This window comes from Cervus canadensis, chromosome 15 (genome assembly GCF_019320065.1).
Source record: "Cervus canadensis isolate Bull #8, Minnesota chromosome 15, ASM1932006v1, whole genome shotgun sequence".
NCBI classification, from domain to species: domain Eukaryota; kingdom Metazoa; phylum Chordata; class Mammalia; order Artiodactyla; family Cervidae; genus Cervus; species Cervus canadensis.
In genome coordinates this window covers 53,702,735-53,716,349 of record NC_057400.1, presented here as the reverse complement: position 1 = coordinate 53,716,349, position 13,615 = coordinate 53,702,735, and the positions used below count along the sequence as shown (strand labels likewise).

The 13,615-nt window shown below is 36.3% G+C and overlaps 1 protein-coding gene across 2 annotated transcripts in view; it reads left to right on the top strand.

The window, feature by feature from the left end:
- GPR155 (G protein-coupled receptor 155) overlaps nt 1-13,615 on the top strand; it is a 42,570-nt gene that overhangs the window by 7,576 nt on the left and 21,379 nt on the right. For both annotated transcript variants that reach the window (XM_043487682.1, XM_043487683.1), the window contains exons 3-7: nt 4,317-4,716; nt 6,720-6,885; nt 7,822-7,977; nt 9,528-9,611; nt 10,973-11,090. In XM_043487682.1, coding sequence (XP_043343617.1) covers nt 4,317-4,716; nt 6,720-6,885; nt 7,822-7,977; nt 9,528-9,611; nt 10,973-11,090 — 924 coding nt within the window. The remainder of the gene's footprint in view (nt 1-4,316; nt 4,717-6,719; nt 6,886-7,821; nt 7,978-9,527; nt 9,612-10,972; nt 11,091-13,615) is intronic.

The window sequence follows — 13,615 nt, the reverse complement described above, 5'->3', positions numbered from 1 at the left end:
AATTTATTCTTCAAACAATGCTGATAGCATAAGCACCCCGACTAATCATAATTATGCTCTAGTGCTTGAGCTGTAAACAGAAAGGAAATGAAGCATTTAACTATAAGCCATTAAATAATAGAATGATCTTGTCTGGGTCTTTGTGTTATTTGCTAGGGACTGAAACCCTGCAGGAATCAAAATGGGAGGCACAGTGGGTGGCTAATTTTGTCTCTTAGTTCTTCAAGGCTATATAATAATTCCTCATAGTGGGATTCTCCCCTCCCCCAAGAGCCTTATTTTTAAGTATTAATTAGCACTTAATAGTTGATATAATGATTATAAATCTAATTTGTTAATGTGGGTCACTGAATTTCATTTTTTTCAGATTTGAAAAACTGTATTCAGATTGGTAATGAATAGAGCTGCCTATTTATAGATGAAGATGAAATGTTAAGTCATTATGCAAAGGAGTGGCAAAATGGACTGAAATTCCCATATTGAACCCTATTTTAGTAATTTAACAGGGATTTATTCCCAGTTTTTGCTTTCCCACTAGACTGTATTTCTTTTGCCTTCATATACCTGTTCAACTGACTTAAAATATCCCAATAGTAACCTGCTTTATAAATATTCAGAGTATGAAAAAAGAAAACCATTGGATATAAAAAGAAATGGGTTCATGGATAACAATTAGGTATAAATTGCTATGTTACAAAATACATTTATAGTCTGTCTGAAACCTTTGACATTCACTGATATGTTAATTCCATTCAGCAAGTTGTTTCAGATTTGCTTAGTGCTCTGCTGGGACTGGGGTTTATAAAATGATGCCTTCAAGGAACTCAGAATTTGTTGAGGTGGCACTGATATGAAACAAGTTACCAGAGCCATCCAGGGAAGGGGATATCCATGATGTAGACTGAAGCCTTGGTGGAAGAAGTGGTACCTGAGACAGGCCTTAAATAGTAGGCAAGATTTGGGTAAGAAAGAAGAGACTTCAAGACGTTGGGGGATAATGATCAGCATATAGAACTAGTAATTATGAACCTGGTGTTTACACAGTGTAACAATGATATAAGTTGGCTGATGGAGGATCTGCACTAAGGTATAGTGAAAGATGAGCTGGATAAATAAGGAACCAACTGTGGCAACTAGACAATGAATGTCAAAAGAAAGATTTTATATAGGGTCTTATGGGTGGGGAGAGCTGTGGGGAAATCTTAATTTTTGAAATTTAAGATTTAGGTTACATTGTCAATAGTGAATAAAATGGAAGAAGGGGATGATCAAGAAAAACCAGAGGAATATAGGTTGGTAAACAGTAGGTAAACCAGTTTTGAGATTTTCTTTTTTGATGTGGATCATTTTTAAAGTCTTTGTTCAATTTGTTACAGTATTGCTTCAGCTTTATGTTTTGTTTTTTAGCCACGAGGCATATGGGATCTTAGCTCCCTGACCAGGAGTTGAACCCACACTTCCTGCATTGGAAGGTGAAGTCTTAACCACTGGACTTCCATGGAAGTCCAGTTTTGAGATTTTTAACAAGTGGGAGTAGTCGGAATCAAGATTCCATGTAGGAATCAAATACAAAAGATCATGCAAAAGAAGAAAGTATTTGGTGATTGGCTGCTGCTGCTGCTAAGTCAGTTCAGTAGTGTCCGACTCTGTGTGACCCCATAGACGGCAGCCCACAAGCCTACCCCGTCCTTGGGATTCTCCAGGCAAGAACACTGGAGTGGGTTGCCATTTCCTTCTCCATTGCATGAAAGTGAAAAGTGAAAGTGAAGTCGCTCAGTCACGTCCGACTCTTAGTGACCCCATGGACTGCAGCCTACCAGGCTCCTCCGTCCATGGGATTTTCCAGGCAAGAGTACTGGAGTGGGTTGCCATTTCCTTGTCCAGGTGATTGGCTAGACTTAGATAGTAGACTGTTGCTCATATTTGCTTTGAACTTTTAAAACAACCTGAAGTCCATCATATGATGGTGATTAAGTGCTACTGTACCAGGAAAGTACATTTCTGGTTTGAAAAAAAAAAAAAAGGCATTAACTTAAGGAACCTTGTGTGCTTTTACATTCTCAAAGGAAAAACCTTATGAATTTTATTTTGGCTACTTGGGAAATTATTAAGCTCAGATTGAAAACACAAGCCTTTTCTAAAATATACTCTATTTTAAAAATGAGGGGGAGGTGGAAAGGTTTCCCTTTGAGTTAGACTATCTAATCAAAACTATAGCTAACTAGAAATAGTTATCAAAAGTACTGCTTTTATTTTTTTTAAACTTAAAAGGTGAAACTTTAGAAACATGAAAGAAAGCCACTGAGTTATAGATCTAGTATATCTAATTTGGAAATCAGAGGAAAGAATTTGTGAAATTTCAGGTAATCAAATGTGTTTTGTTTAACCACTGCATTTCAGAGATATTAGAGACCTCTGTATGTGCTTTGCTGAAAAAAGGGGAATTGAATCTTATAAAAAGTAGGTTTTAGCTAACGAGAACAGGATCTTCTAAAGGTTATATAATTCAGTTACATAACCAATGGGACATGTACTTGACATTAACTGAACTTACATATCCTGAGTAAGTAAACAAATATATTTTCCTACCTGTGTCACTTTATCTTAATGTAAATTGAGAAGCCTAATCTTTTACATTTTTTCACATGATTGCCTTTCTTAGGAAGCAAGTGATTGTGAGTGATTGTGGCTGTTCTCTTTTTTATCTCTCAACTTGAAAATCATTTATGAATCAACCTTTTTATATATTAGTTTGAATAATTTCAGAACTCATTGCCAAAAATGTGCCTAGAGATCAGTTTGCTAGCTGCAAGGCTTTAAGTTGTGCTGATCAAGCCAAGACCAGGCCACCAACCCTCACATGAGTCAAGGAGACTCATCTTACACAGTGGTTAGACTCTAAAGTCATCATGTACAATTGAACCCCTGAAAAATCCCTCAAATAACCCACAAAATACAGCACGCATATTCCATGTATATTGTACCATTTTTCTTAAGTCTAAAAGCCAGATTCTTTCTCAAGCGTTGTTCTTCAGTGAATAAGTAATTAGTTTGTACTTGGGGACATGCTTTATGAAAAAGAAAATTGAAGCTTTTGTTTTCCTAAGAAAGCATAGTTGAATTTGCATTAGTTAAATGTACATTGACATGACTTTACTGTATCCCCCCTCAAAACATTTCTTGGGTCCACTTTACCATCTCTGATTCTTCAGCACCTTCACTGGTCTTCCTTCCTGAAGGTGTTCATTCCTCTCCAGGGTAAGCTGTCCATTTCCTCATCACCTTCATACCACGTGAGCAGGGGTAGGCAGGACTGGCATCCTCACAGCCACTGTGTATACACTATTCTCTGCTCTTCCATACAAACTGCTTCTTTGAGGTTCCTGCTGCCTGCTAGACCACTCATCCTCATTGTTGTCACCTGCTGACCTCATTCTCGTCACTCCGCATTCACTGAAGACTAATATCTGGCTCTCTGTCATCATCTCTAGTCCCAAGTTTTGCCATTATCTTGTTTAACATTAGTATCCATGTGAACTACCCACCAAGTTCTCTGCTCTCTCAGTTCCTTGACCTCCTCACCTTCAGTGATGTTTTCCTCTACTCTATTTTAGCCGCCAACTCCTGTAGCCACATCCTGGACCTAGCCATTGGGAAACACTAAATTCAGTAGCTCACTATCCGACAGCTGTGATCTCCTAAATTTCCAACTACTCCTACTTGGACTTCACAGGAACCTCCAGTCTCTGACCCCTCTGCTCTTTATCTGTTAGCTATGTCCTGTCTTCACTACTTTTCCTAAATAGCTTGGACTCCATCACATCAGTCCTCATTTTACAGTCCGTTGTCTCTTCCCCTCTCCTCCATTTCTCCACTTCTCTCCTCTGTCCTCTGATTTATGCCTCATCACTTCATTGAAACTTCCCTCTCAAGAGAACCAACAACCACCTTGGTGCTGTGACTACTTAAACATTTGGTTAGTAGATTTTAACTTTAAATTGTTTTAAGAACTGTACAAGTCTGCCCCTTTCTTGAGACTAGTCTTAGCCTCTACATAGTAAAAATTAGTGAGTTTAACTAAAAGTTTTTAAAGTTGATTATCACTTTATAAGCTATGTCATTTAATATAGTGTGTTTTTCTTCCTTTTCAGCTTTACTAAAATATATTTTTCCAAAACTAAGCTAATGAAGTCATTCTACACCGTTTAGGTTAATGTATAATGTTATAATTAAGCAAGGAACATATTATATACATAATTTATTAATATACTTCTTTGGTAATCATTTTTAAATCAATCTTAATTTGTATTTTGCAGTTGAAGCTTTATATCAAACAACATACCCAGAATATCTCCAGTACATTTACTTAGTGGCACCAATATCTCTGATGATGTTAAACCCTATAGGATTTATCTTCTGTGAAATTCAGAAATGGAAAGACACTCAGAATGCTTCTCAAAACAAAGTGAAAATTTTGGGACTTGGACTTTTGCGTGTGTTACAGAACCCAATAGTATTTATGGTCTTCATTGGCATTGCCTTCAATTTTATTCTTGATCAAAAGGTGCCTGAATATATGGAAAATTTTCTTGATGGACTTGCAAATTCTTTTTCTGGATCAGCTCTATTTTATCTTGGTCTTACAATGGTAGGAAAAATAAAGAAACTAAAGAAGTCAGCATTTGTTGTACTAATTCTTCTCATCACAGCTAAACTGTAAGTTTCACTTATTTACTTGGGGATTATACTTTGTGAAAGCCTTACTTTATTTAGCCAATTTGTTGGGATTTTCTCCTTTAAATAGTTCAATGGTAGTAATCCCTCCTAATTGAATGGTTTTAAAGGAAAATGTGATATTGGTGATTGTGGAAAGTCATTTCTGTGCAGGTTGTTTTTTCCATTTTACTGTTAAAGGATAAAGGCTATGGTTTTCCTTCAGCTTTTATGTAATTTTACCTAATACCTTCCAAGGTCCTAGTTTGATCATAGTTTTAAGGGAATTTTGCAGGATTTCTAGATCTATTAAATTTTGCAGGAGTATTCTAAATCTATTAAAATCCTATTGGCTATGAAGGTGAAGCCACTCAGTCATATCTGACTCTTTGTGACCCCATGGACTGTAGCCTACCAGGTTCCTCCGTCCAGGCAAGAATACTAGAGTGGGTTGCCATTTTCTTCTCCAGTTCAGTTCAGTTGCTCAGTCGTGTCTGACTCTGCGACCCCATGAATCGCAGCATGCCAGGCCTCCCTGTCCATCACCAACTCCCGGAGTCTACCCAAACCCATGTCCATCGAGTCGGTGATGCCATCCAGCCATCTCATTCTCTGTCGTCCCCTTCTCCTCCTGCCCCTGATCCTTCCCCAGAGCAGACAATAAAAAGACCAAGTAGCTGAACACAGGGATCTGAACATGGGGATTTGGCTATGAGGAAAGCAATAATTCTGAACATACAACTTTATTTCATGAATTTAGGGGAAATATTCTAAAATTCTGAAGGTGATTACATTTTCTAAATATAGATAAGTCAGTAGTATTGATTATTATTAACCATCTGATCCTAACCTGAAAATGAAAAGTTATTAGCTCCTTAGTTAATAGTTCTTCAGCCTCTTTAGCCATGGAGTTATACTTCCTGGTGTAGGTGACATAATTTTACCATGAGATGATCCCAAGGCACTTGGGGCATATTTAACTATTGAATTTAGCTCCTCTGTAGACAATTAAATTCATGAGAACTGTGCAATATGAAATAGTATCTGTATTTTCAAAATAATAAAAATGAATATAAATTCTGAAGATTATTTATAATACTGTTATGCTCTTGGAAATAAAGTAATATTTAGCTTTGCCACAATAGTAAATACGGTTCTGACAATGACAGTGATTACCAACCATTACTTATAAATATTTAAATATTCTAATTAAAAATTTTTTTTCTGGTTCTATGATTCCTATTAAATAATTTCTTCTTTTAATTATAAAAATACATAAAAGTGGTTCTTGACTCCATCCGAGAGCATCTCTGTAGGTGCTGCTGTGACAATATTAACCTTGGTTTTGTTCTTTTTAAAGGAAAGCTCCTTTAATTCACTACTTTTGATATGCTCTTTCTATGGAATCCTGAAGGATTTGTTTCATAATTGACTCTTCACCAGATTTGAATTTAACTAGCTTCTTCTCTACCTCAGTTATTACAAGTCCCTTTGCTAAATCTCTTTTCTTTACAAAGATAAAAAACTAATTGTAAGATACCTATTTCTCTACTGTCTTTTAGAATCTGCTTAGTAGCATTGTTATTACCTGAACCATTTAAAACCCTGATTATAATAAGAGTCAGCTGTTTTTTTTCCCCAAAAAATGTTTAGTAATTTTCTTTTAAACAAGTTTACTCAGATTGTCTTTTTTTTAATTTTTAACATTGCAGTGAATATGGAAAGCAAGTAACAGCAGTATAATTGCAACATTTTACAAATTTTTTGCAAGAAAATTATTCATAGAACACAAAAAAATCTGAGTTTCTTTTCCTCCTAATTCCTGATGTTTAAAGAATATTGTTTTACTTTAAGTAGCTCCAAGTTGAATATTTGATTCTTTCAATAAAATGATACCTTCTGGGCAGAAGAAGAATAACCTAATGCCAAATTCACTAGAGCAGTTTATTACTTGGGGACCAGCATGCTTTGATATCAAGCAAATGATGCATTTCTTGTTTCTTCAGCCTGGTGCTGCCACTTCTGTGCAGAGAAATGGTGGAACTCTTGGACAAGGACGACAATGTAGTAAATCACACAAGTTTATCAAATTACGCGTTTTTGTATGGTGTCTTTCCTGTAGCACCAGGAGTGGCTATCTTTGCAACACAGTTCAACATGGAAGTAGAGATTGTATGTATATATTTCTTGCTAAGTTTGATTGTTTTGTTAGTAGAAAATGAATTTTTGAAATACAGAAATCTACATTCTTTTATGAGAATTTGATATCTGGAAACTGCCTCATTGTAAATAAAGAGGCATCATGTGACAATAGAGTTATTTAATCTGGGATCTTTAATCAGCCATGAATTTTTTTCATTCGTCTTTTTAGTTTCAAGTATTTTAATGCTGTAATTATAGTTAAGCCTGAAGGTTATTTATAGAAGGGTAATTTTTGAAATTTGAGGGAGAAAAATCTGTTTTATTCATTGATAATCCAGCCACCAGATGCAAAACACCACATAATCAACTGCAATAAATAGTTAAATTGGTTAACACCAACTAGTGTCCAAGCATACTGGATATGTTATCTACAGCATTAGAGAAGATGTTTTTGAAAACAACATGAAGGAACTAAATTGTTTACTGAAGTTCCATTAGTTCCATTATTTAATCAGTAGAATGTTTGCATGGTAATTTTTCTCTTTTTGAAATTGCTTTTTTTGCCCTATAGTTTATCAAACAGTATGGAAAGAAACTGGTCATCAGTTTAAGTAGATCGTTAATATGATTTACTTTCAAGAACCTAGAAGATAACCATCAGCTGTGAGATTTCTAGCATTTGTTATATGCAGATATAAATTGAGCATGAATTAAAAGAGGAGACAAACAAAAACACAATCGAAAAAAAAAATAAAATAAAATAAAAGAGGAGCCAAAGAAACTTAACTGTGTTTCTTTAAGAACGCTCAGAAAAGGGGAATATGCTCTTTGATAACATGTTGGATTCTATGATGTCTTTTTACTGACTCTTGCTTTTATTTTAGAATGCCTTAGTGTGCTGTGGCTAAAGTTTATGTGAATTGTTTGAGTCTGTGACTCTTCCTCAGTTTGATTTCATTTTGGCAGATAACCTCAGGGATGGTAATAAGCACGTTTGTGTCTGCACCGATCATGTATGTTTCTGCCTGGTTACTGACTTTTCCCACCATGGACCCTAAGCCATTGGCATATGCCATCCAAAATGTTAGTTTTGATATAAGTATTATCAGCCTGGTCTCCTTGGTAAGTATGATTCAGTATAAAAATGAATGAAAATCACAGACTGAATCTGAAAATAGCTTGGTAATAGAAAGTTAGGGAATAAAAACCTAATTTCTTGTACAATAGAGAAAACCAAAGCCTGCCTATAAAATGTAATATCAGCCTTCTGAGTTTTGCCTTTCCATTTGGGAAGTAGAATTGTATAACAGACAAGGCATGAGATTTAGTCAGACTTGGATTTGACTCCTGGTCCTGTCACAAACTGGGGCTTCCTGGGTGGCTCAGTGGTAAAGAACCCACCTGCCAATGCAGGAGACATAAGAGACACGGGTTCGATCCCTGGGTCGGGAAGATCCCCTGGAGGAGGGCATGGCAACCCACTCCAGTATTCCTGCCTGGAGAATCCCCATGGACAGAGGAGCCTGGTGGGCTACAGTCCATAGGGTCACAAAGAGTCGGAGACTATTGAAGCAATTTAGCATGCATGCATGCACCTATCACAAACTAGCTATATTTCTCTGTGGAGTAACCTTAACTGCTCTAAGGTTCAGTTTTCTCATCTATAAAATAGAGATAATAACTTCACTTATTTCCATGGTTTGTTTTAAGGATTACATGAGACAATATATATAAAAAGCATTCTGCAAATGGTGAATCACTATTGTAGAACTGTGTTTTTGTCAGGGACCTTTGGGATTAAGACCAAACACCCATTTAATGTTAATGAAACTTTTGAATATGTTAGCCCATATTAAATACTTATACACTTGACAACTAGAGTATCTTGTAGATTGAGTGCCTATTGAATTCAAATAGTATTCTGGCTTTGAAAAAAAGACAATATTTGCTGTCAAAGGAGATAAGGATGAATATATACATTGGCAACAAATACATGTGTGATTAATATTATTTTTAAGAAATTTTGCTTCTGTTACATATTCTTAAAATCTATGCCCGTTGATAAGAGGGCAGTTTGGTGGAGGGGGGAGAGACAACATAACTTTTGATTGACAATGAGGTGAGAAGAAAGAAGGAAATCAAATAGCATATTTAGGTAACTATTATGTATCTTTCTAAATGTAAAGAATGCAGGAAAATTCATCTTAAGGAGGGTGACATGTATTGTTGGAAGTAAGATAGCCTGGAATTTAGATACCTCATGAGCCAATATGGTAGAATCAAAAAGGGAAAATTTATGGTAGTGCATTATAATGCATCTCCCACTAATCTCTTTTTCTGAATAGTTGGCTGTGAACCTATGTCCCACCCTAGCCACCAAAGGTAGGGAAAGTTGGAACATGGCCCTGGTCAAGGCATTAGTTCTTGAAAACTGTCATTTTGGGAGTTAATTTACCATAGGTTCTCCCCATACTTTTTATTTTACTTTGGATATTAGTTTACCTTAATACCCTTTTGGGAACTAAGGTTAAAATAAATAAAATATTGCAGTTCCTTTTTGAGCCAGGATAAAAGTCTAATAAGTAATTACAAATTAAAAATAAAAATTAGTAATTAATAAGTAGTTATAAAGATTAAGAAACCTGAATAACTTTTGAAACTCTGTCTTTAAGATCTGGTCTTTGGCTATTCTTCTTTTGAGCAAGAAATATAAACAGCTTCCTCATATGCTTACAACTAATTTACTCATCGCTCAGGTTAGTAAACCTACAGATAATTAAAGCTATGTTTTTCTCATTGATTATATGCGAAGAGCTGATTGATTGGAAAAGACCCTGATGCTGGGAAAGATTGAGGGCAGGAGGAGAAGGGGACGACAGAGGATGAGATGGTTGGATGGCATCATCGACTTGATGGACATGGGTTTGGGTGGGCTCTGGGAGTTGGTGATGGACAGGGAGGCCTGGTGTGCTGCGCTCTATGGGGTCGCAAAGAGTCGGACACGACTGAACGACTGAACTGAACTGAACTGAACTGATACTGCTATAGAGGAGAAAATTTCTTCTTTGGGTTTTTCCAGTTATAAAATCAAAGTCTTTTTTACCAAATGCAATCAGTTGTTGCAATTTGATTATAATTAATTTATTCCTAAGTTATTAAATATTGCATTGGATCTTGCACTATATAAAGTTGAGGTTAACACAGTTGACCCTCCATATCCATAGGTTCCACATGCTCAGATTCAACCAACCACAGATTGAAAATATTCAGAAGAAAAATTTCCAGAAAGTTCCAAAAAAGCAAAACTTGAATTTACCATATGCCAACAACTATTTACATAGCATTAACATTGTATTTGGTATTATAAGTATCTGTAGATTACTTAAAGTGTACAGAAACTCATGGAACTCAAACAGGGGCTATGTAACAACCTAGAGAGGTGGGATGGGGAGGAAGTGGGAGGGAGGTTCAGGAGGGAGAGGACATATGTATACCTATGGCTGATTCATGTTGATATTTGGCAGAAAACAACAAAATTCTGTAAAGCAATTATCCTTCAATTAAAAAAATTTTTTTTAAAGTATACAGGAAGATGTACATAGGTTGTATGCAAATACTATAGAATTTTGTATAAGGAACTTGAGTATCCTTGGATTTTGGTATCATCTGTCAAGGGATAAGGAGGGGTCCTAGAACCAATCCTCCATGGATACTAAAAGACAACTATAATGTAATGATATTTGGTGATAACTTTGCATTTTTTAATAGAGGTAATTGAATTATTAAAAATTTAACTTTCTTATTACTTTTCTAGCTAAATCTTTGCATGTCTCAAATTATACTGGAGAGAAGTTTAGCATTTTCTCTGTAAACCTTTACTAAATATAAGCTTAGGATTTAGAATGTTGTCATTATCTGTTTCAATTAAATATGTACATTGTTAAAGGTGCTGTATAAAAAGGTTTTTAATCATAAAACTTACTGTTTTAGTATAACTAAAATGCAGTCATTACTCAGCAATAATTTTAAATGAATAATTATAGTTGCTGTGAATAAAACACATGAGTATGAGTCATGTGAGTATGACTAACTTTTTTTTATCGTTTTTTTTCTTCAGTCTATCGTCTGTGCTGGAATGATGATATGGAATTTTGTTAAAGAAAAAAATTTTGTTGGACAAATTCTGGTGTTTGTCTTATTGTACAGCTCCCTCTATAGCACCTACCTGTGGACAGGTAAGTTGGATCATGAGGAGAAATTTAGGGTCCCCCTCCTCTCCATCACTTGCGGTTCCAGCTTCTAGTGATCTATTTTAAGTGTAGCAGTACAGGATTGGGGAATCTGCTCAGGCAGTTGTACTCACTACCTAGGCAGTCTGCAAAGCTGAGTTCTGCTTCCTAATCACTCCATTTCTACCTGGGCTCAGATGGTTTCCAGTCACATGTCCTTGTCCTCAGGGCCTTGGGTTCTCGGCCACAGTCAGCAGAGCTCCCCTTTGAGCCATCGAGGGTGCAAGCACTGAAAGCAGGTAGGGAGAGAAGGAAAGGGCAGAGGGGGATGAGGATGTGAGCTGTGTACCAGAGCGCGCTTAGAACCCAGCTGAATGAACAATAATTATCATTCTGCCCTAAGCAAATGACTTAACTTGCAGTTTCAGTTTCCTTATGTGTAAGCTTGGATTATCGCACCTTACAGGGTTATTTTGAGAACTAAATTAAATGTGATGTTTATGCCTGGTACGTGGTAGGCATTCAACAAATTTATCTGTATTACTAAGTAGAGGGAAGAACAGTAATATAAGAACAAGAAAAACAAGTGATTAAAAGGGCATGGAAATAGAAGAATAGTCAGTAAGAAAAAACTATTTTTCATTTCAACTGGCTCCAAAAAGGATATTTAGAATGTTTTAGCACACTGCTCATTTGAAGGAAAACATTAATTTGGGTGCACGCATTCTGGTATGTTTGTGAATCGGTCAGTCTGGCTGATTTGTAGTCATACCACAAATGCAAACCTGTAAAATGGCACATAAAAGGAAATTGTAGACTTGTTGTGCTAGTTATAGCCACTGTTAGGAGGCAGGTGTCGGGAAGTGGCTGGAGGGAATAGGCCTTTGATTTCATGCCTTCAGGATCAAAAGCAGGACCCATCTAAGTCAATAGCTTTTTGAAGTGAAGCAACAATGCGGTGAGGAATTACAAAATGAATTCAGTGCAAACAGGAGGTTTGTACTTTTTTAAAGGCAAGTACACCTTGCATGGTGTAAGAGTTTTCATGAGCTGTCCAGTTAAAAGAGCCTAGAGATTATTTCCAAATACAGAAGAAACAACTTGATCTCAAATACTTAGGTTTATTAAGGTTAAATTTATAATAAGAATAAGAGAGCAGTAAAGAGCTCAGTTTATCAGAAAGCCCCAAGTTTCTCTGAAATCCTCTTTAAGCATGAATACCAAAATCTCCAAAGAAGCTGCTCTGAATTTCCTGAACCCGATGAAGGTGCCCTTTAACCTTGAGATTATTATAACAGAATTTTGGATCTAAAAGGTCATTTAAAATCATTTTGTTCAGCCATTTTCAGTTTTATTCATTTGCAAACCATCCTCATGAATTTTGCCATCTCTGCATACCACTTGTCCTTTCTTTCCCCCTTAAAATTAACTTATTTTTTTAACATTACAAATTTAGCCTTATCTTAGTAAAATCCCAGGTTTTATGTGTGTGTTAAAACTTTTTCAAGTACGTGTTAAACATAACTAGTAAAAAAAAAAAATGTTCATCCTTGTGCCAACTACAGTCTTCTTGCTTTTGGGAACACCAGTCTAGTGTAAATCTTTGATTTTGCAAATGAGGAAAATAAGGCCCAAAGAGTTTAACTGATTCAGGCAAGAGCTCTCATAGCTTCATCAGTGAGACATCCAGGCCTAGACTGAGCCTTTTTTTCATTTTTTATATTTTCACAAGGCAGGAATAAAATGATAAACATTAGAATTTTCATGAGTCCCCTCACTATTGTAACACAGTTGGCACTCCTTTGTGACTGGTTACTTGTTTCCCTGGCACCTTAAACCTGAAACAATAGAGGGTACAAATGCATTGGGAGAAGCACTGGTATGATCGTATCTCTTGAACTTGAGAACTGAGTGGGTCCCCTATACAGAAAAACAGTTCTCAAGGAGCTCAGTGTTGATTTGTATTGTTGCTAGCACAGTGTTACTTAATCTGTATAATCTTAAATCTAGGTGTGAATTCCTTGTTGTTCAGTTGCTAAGTCGTGTCCGACTCTTTGTTACCCCATGAACCCCAGCACTCCAGACTTCCCTGTCCTTCACTGTCTCCCAGAGTTTGCTCAAACTCATGTCCATTGAGTCAGTGATGCCATCCAACCATTTTATCCTCTGTCACGCCCTTCTCCTCCTGCCCTCAATCTTTCCCAGCATCAGGGTCTTTTCCAGTGAGTCAGCTCTTTGCATCAGCTGGTTGGACGTTATAGACAGCTAATATACAATTTTAAAGCCAAAGCAAATTCATTAGATTTAGACAAAAGTACAAGCTCAGTAAGTAATTAGCAACATTAATTGACATGACAAAGGATCTTATTTTGCTAATCTGAATCACAGCTTGAAATGTAAAATTGAACTCACTTCTCTGGTAGGGGTTTTTGGGGGGTTTTTTTTTGGCCTACCTTTCCTTTGATGTGTGGGTTTATGACCAGGTTATCTCACTGCTTTCCCTCTTCAGACTACCACAGAACGTTGATTTG